Source organism: Carlito syrichta, unplaced genomic scaffold (assembly GCF_000164805.1).
Source record: "Carlito syrichta isolate Samal-C Ts95f unplaced genomic scaffold, Tarsius_syrichta-2.0.1 Scaffold115653, whole genome shotgun sequence".
Taxonomy (NCBI): Eukaryota; Metazoa; Chordata; class Mammalia; order Primates; family Tarsiidae; genus Carlito; species Carlito syrichta.
This window is the reverse complement of record NW_007059749.1, coordinates 2,096-8,080: the sequence shown is the minus strand read 5'-3', so window position 1 is coordinate 8,080 and position 5,985 is coordinate 2,096. Positions and strand designations below refer to the sequence as shown.

Genomic DNA, 5,985 nt, shown 5'->3' with positions numbered 1-5,985 from the left:
GTGCTGTCGAGGGACGGGCGGGGGCCTGAGCGGCCAGCCGCGCCTCCGCGCCGGGGAGGCCCAACACGCGCACGGCGACTGCCTGTCTACCTGCCGCCTCGTTAAGACAAAATGGAAAGGAGCCGAAAGGGGCCGGGCAAGCCAGTAAAGGGGGAAGCGAACGCCGTCGCCGTCAAGTCCGCCTCGTGCACAGGAAGTGCCGGGTGTCGGGCGGCGTTTGCGAGCCCGCTGGGATTCTGCAAGTGTTGAAGTTGCATGCTGACAAGAGTCTGTCTCTAGAGGCTTTTGTCTGTGAAATAGCTTTGACTGAGGTCCCCACCACCAGGTAACACACTCCTCCAGGCAGCCCTCCGTCCGTGCTTCCCCCATGCCTCCGTCAGGCTGTACGTGGCGAGCCGTCAGCTCTTGGAGGCCGGAGGCGGTGCCTCTTCCACTCTTGTAAATTCAGTTCCCGGACAGGGCTTGGCCCCGAGCAGCTGGATAAACGTCTGACGAGTGGGTGCACGAAAAAAGGAGACCCGGGAGGTGGCAGGAGGAGCCGAGAGGCGCGCCGATCAGCTCTGAGTCGTGGTTCAAGTCCCACCCGAGTGGGGGACGGCAGGGGCCAGTGTTTACCGCACGTCTGCGAGAGGTGTGCAGTGGGCGTCCACGTGTTCTCCCAGTCGCTCTCGGAATTAGACGTCACTGTTCGCATTTTTGCCGGTGAGGAAACGGGACCCGTGGAGGCAGCTTGCCCCGCGCCCGGGGAGTGAGTAGGTGCCTGCCCCAAAAGCAAAAGGGCAGAGCTTCGTGAAGCCACGGAGAACAGGCTGGCACTGGCTGTCTGCCTGCCCCGGGTTCTGGGCACTTGGGGACTCGCTTTTCCCGCTTGTGTCTGTGGATGGCTTTCTCGCCACCTTTTGCACACATCCCGAGCATGGCCTCCCCAGTTTGGGCTTTCTACAAACGGCAGTAATTTAAAAGTGTGCTGCTGGCCTAGGGATAGAATTGTAGACCAGCGGAACAGAATTGAGGGTCCAGAAACAAACCATCACCTGTATAGCCCGATGGTTTTTGACAAGGGTACCAAGTCTGTTCAGAGGGCAAAGAATCACTGCTGTCAACAAATGGCGCTGGGACAAGTGCGTTGCCACATGCAGAAGAACGAAGTTGGACCCCTGCCTCACGCCATATACAAAAACGAACTCAAAATGGATGAATGACCTAAATGTAAGTGCTGAACTCGTAAAACTCTTGGAAGAAAACATAGGGATAAATATTTGTGACCTTGGGTTTGGCAACAGGTTCTCAGATACGATGCCCAAAGTACAAGCAACAACAGAAAAGACATACACTGGCCTTGAGCAAGCAGAACTTTTGTGCATCAAAGGACATCAAGAAAGTGGAGACATAGCCGGGCTCGGTGGCTCAGCCTGTAATCCCGCGCTTTGGGAGGCTGAGGTGAGTGGATGGCCTGAGCCTGCAGGTTCGAGACCCACCTGGGCAACTTGGCGAGACCTCATCGCTACAATAAATCAAAAAATTAGCCGGGCATGGTAGCACACACTTGTAGTTCCAGCTACTGGAAGGCTGAGGTGGAAGGATCGCCAGAGCCCAGCAGGTCGAGGCTGCGGTGGCTGGGAGCGGCCACTGCACTCCAGTCTGGGTGACAGAGTGAGACTCCAACTCAAAAAAAAAAAAAGTAGAAACACAACCAATGGGAAAAAATAGTCAACTCTCATTATTCACAGTAATTATGTTCTGTAAAGTCACAGTGGACACCAAATTGGCAGATACTGAGCAAATGCTCCTGGGGTTAGGGATCTGGGAGCCTCTGGTCGCAATATTTTCATCCATCGATCCATCACCGTGTTTTGTGTGTGCTTCTGTTTAAAGACATCTTTACTTACCATATGCTGTTGATGCATGAATACCGAACTCACAGCCAGCAGCACCGCAACTCATGCCTGGATGAGCTTACCTGTGTTTTCTCTGTAGGGTCTATGACAGTCTTCCAGCATTTAGGAACATGGGGACAGCACTTCAGCAGCACACCTGGGGACCATTTTAAACAGCAAAAGGCAGAAAAAGATGCTTTTTAACGGTGTGAGAACTAAAACAAGAAGGCAGAGCTTACCTGGGAATGTATTGAGCTACTCAATTATTTTGCCATTCTGCCAATGCACAGGAATGACCGAGAAAGTGCCCCAAGTAGTGATTTGGGGATTATAAATACATTTTAATGAGTGGGCACATTTGCATGTACAGAATCCATGAATAATGAGGATCAACTTATGTGCAAGTCATATACAGACAACCCCTGACGTGACGGTGCAATTTAAGATTTTTCAACTTTAGGGTGAGTTTATCCAGACCGCATGGTAAGTAAGGGAGTGTCTGGATTTATGGTGAGACCAACTATATGATGAGTGTGTTGGGATATTAAATGCATTTTCTACTTATGATATTTTATCTTACGATGATGGGTTTATCAGGATGTGACCCCATTGTGAGTTGAAGAGCATCTGTATCTGATAAGGCTATGACATCCAGAATATATAAAGAACTTCTAAAACTCAACAACAAAAAGGCAACCCAATTAAAAACTGGGCAAAGTATTGAACAAGCATTTCTCCAAGGAAGACACACAAATAGCCGATAACACAAAAAGGTGTGGTTTGCATTTTCCTAATGACATCACCTTAGCAGAAAGCAAACCAAAACCATAAAGAGACACTACTTCACACTAGGATGACAATCATAATTTTTTTTATTTATTTAATTTTCAGAGACAAGGTCTTGCTGTCATGCTCAGGTTGATCTCTGACACCTGGTCTCAAGGGATCCTCCTGCCTTCACCTCCAAGAGTGCTGGGATTATAGTCGTGAGCCACTGTGCCTGGCTTACAATAATCTTCTGAAAACAAAGTAATCGGTGTTGGCAAGGATGTGGAGAACTCAGAACCCTTGTACATTGCTAGTGGAATGTAAAATGGTGCAAACACTGTGGAAAACTTTGGCACTGTGGGAAAAAGCTTGGTGGTTCCTCAAAAAATTAAGCATAGAATTACCACATGACTCAGGAATTCAAATGAACTGAAATGGACTCAAGCAGATACTTGTATGCCAATGCTCACTACAGCATTACTCAAAATAGCCAAAAGGTGGGAAAACCCAAGTTTCCATCAACAGATAAATGGACAATCAAAAAGTGTGTGTGTGTACACATATATACACATACATATATATAAAATAAAACGATTCGGACATTAAAAGAAACCAAGTTTTGCTATATGCCACAGCATGGACAAATCTTAAAAACATCATATGAAGTGAAATAAACCAGATTCAAAAGGACCAGTACTGTATGATGCCACCTATTTGAAATAACAAATACACAAATTCATAGAGACAGAAAGTGGATTAGAGGTGGCCAGGGGCTGAGGGAATGGAGAATTATTGGTTAATGGTTGCAAGTTTCTGTTTAGGATGAGGAAAAAGTCTTGGAAACAGAGGTGATGGTTACGCAGTACTGTGAATATAATTAATGCCTTTGAACTGTGCACTTAAAAAGTGATATAATGGCAAATATTATGTATATTACAATTAAAAAAAAACTGACTCAGCTAATAAAAAAAAAAACAACTACTGATCACTGCTTTTATTTTGTATTCAAGGAGACAGTCAACCGGGAGAGGAGGGTTTTTTTGCTCTGTCAGTATGTTTAAAAGCTGGCAAATATCAGAGGAGAATTTCATCAAGCCTATAAAAGAGATGGAGAAAACTTACTAGTAATTATTTACAGCTATAGGGAGTTAATGTATTGTAAGGGAACCATGATACAAATATCTCCAAAGGCTTCATTTCCAAATCTTGACATTCCAGAATTTGAAGACATTAAAATTATTGTCAAACAAAACTCAGACCACATTAGCAACGGTTTAAAAAAGGGAGCAATTTAATCATTATAATGCAGAGTGCTTCAAGAAGTTCTTAAACTTGTAAAAGAAAAAGCAGCTTAGTGCATTCAGTTGTTACAGTCTTTACACTGCTTCTTTTTAAAAAAGTTAACAGTAGTATGAAAAAAGCCACCCACAAAAGCCAGCTGTCTGAGTGAAGAAACCAGCTAAATTGCAGCATTTGGAATTACTAATAAAGCTATAGTTAAAAAATAAAAGGTTTATAAAAATGAAAGCAGCATGCATAGTCAAGGCTTCTTCGTAACATTTTCATTAGCTGACAAACATTGAACCAAGAGCTTAACATTTATTATTCATTAAATTAGATGAAATAAACTGGCCAAGCCTACTACATCTGGTCATTCAGAAAAACATGTCAAAATCCAAAGCTAATTAAACTGAGTATTTCTTCTACGAAGAGAGCACATTTTAAAAAATGGTCCTAGGGTCACCAAAGAAAGGGCTCTTCCCAGCGTGATCAACAGCACCAGTCTTCACAAAGTTGGTAAGAACTTTCAGTCTTCTGCTGCGGCAAGAGTTGACAGTTAACACTCCCATGATTCGCCAATGAAAAGCTAACTTGTAACTCATGGTCAGTTCAGAATTTTTCAGAACGTTTTCTCTATTCATGAAATTGCTGTGCCAAGTAGAATTTCACTGAGAGCCGATTCTTGAAAATTCTGATCTGACACCTGTACAAACATTTCTAATTTCCAGATGTTTATAAGAAAACACAAAGTCTATTTACTGCATGATTCTTTTTCACATTTTTGGTACAATATTTCAGAGTTTCACCCTATCCAAATGCATGTGCCATTTTATTTTCCTTCTTCAGTATAAATTATTTTCAGTTCAATAAAAGGCAAATCCATTTTTAATGAAAAAAGTAACAGAAGAATTACATGTAGAAATAGTGGTATCCATGAATGTGTTTCATGAAAGATCCAATTACTAAATGCCAGGGATACCGCAAAGTCTTACTGTTTTAAATTGTGTATAAGCTGTTTTTACACTTGAAATCAGATAAGCCCATGCACAACTTTTAATCTCAATGCAGGGTCTGAAAAGACATAGAAGTCAATCCAAGTTTGGTTTTTTCCCATTTCTTACAATGCTTACTCTGTAAAATGTTTGGTCACTCGAATCTAAGCTTAATCACATATCAAAGACTAGAGGCCATCAGGGCCATCCTCGACGCGTGGTGTTAAGCTGGACATCAGACAGAACATCAGACAAGCTCTAGTGGTCAGCACATCCTCAGAAAGTCTAAGCTCGTCTAGTCTCCACGAGAATAAAAATGGGCAGCCGTAAAGGTAAATGTTTACAAGTCGCTTTTAATGAGGGTTATTCACATTGCAGAACTTCCGCCAGCTGCAGCCATTTCACTTTGGCACAACATTTGAACTCATTTCTTTTGGGTTTTGGATCCTGGCATTTGAGAGTGTGTATGCCCCAAGACGTCTTCAGGGTCATCAAAGACTGGGCCCATTCACGGTCAGTCAGACATCTTGAGGTGAAGAACTGACTCTCCTTCAACGTTTAGGCAGCTGTAAAGGAAAGACATCATTAAAAAATGAGAATTTAGAGAAAACCGTGTTTTTATTCTTACTACTTTTAGAAACAAAAATGCTATCATTTAGCCATGAAATACACTCTCTGTATCCTCTTACAAAAGCTCCCCTGCCACATACATCTTAAATGCTGCGCTAGACTTTGTGTGCGACTCTTTTTTACGGATATGCATATTCTTCATATGCCAGATGTGCCTATCGACATTTATTGCCTTTATATAATCATTTATTTAAAAACAATCAGCAGGAAGTATATATATTTCACTGTCAGTATTTGCATCAACAGGCTGTGAAACTTAAAGACTCATTTTTTTTTCTGTTTCTGTACAAGGCTGGCATGTGCCAAAGATGGACAGACAGTGTATACACACTTTAAGAAACACTGTATTGCCGGGCTCGGTGGCTCAGCCTGTAATCCCACGCCTTTGGGAGGCTGAGGTGAGTGAATTGCCTGAGCCCGCGGGTTCGAGACCCGCC

General features: G+C 43.2%; 1 protein-coding gene across 1 annotated transcript in view; it reads right to left on the bottom strand.

Moving 5' to 3' along the window:
- Nucleotides 1–694, bottom strand: part of CUNH8orf76 (chromosome unknown C8orf76 homolog) — a 17,483-nt gene extending 16,789 nt beyond the window's left edge. Inside the window, exons 1-2 of the mRNA XM_021706240.1 lie at nucleotides 616–694; nucleotides 91–236 (exon numbers count right to left, since the gene is read on the bottom strand). Of these exons, the coding sequence (XP_021561915.1) occupies nucleotides 91–236; nucleotides 616–694 (225 nt within the window). The remainder of the gene's footprint in view (nucleotides 1–90; nucleotides 237–615) is intronic.
- Nucleotides 695–5,985: the final 5,291 nt, after the last annotated feature.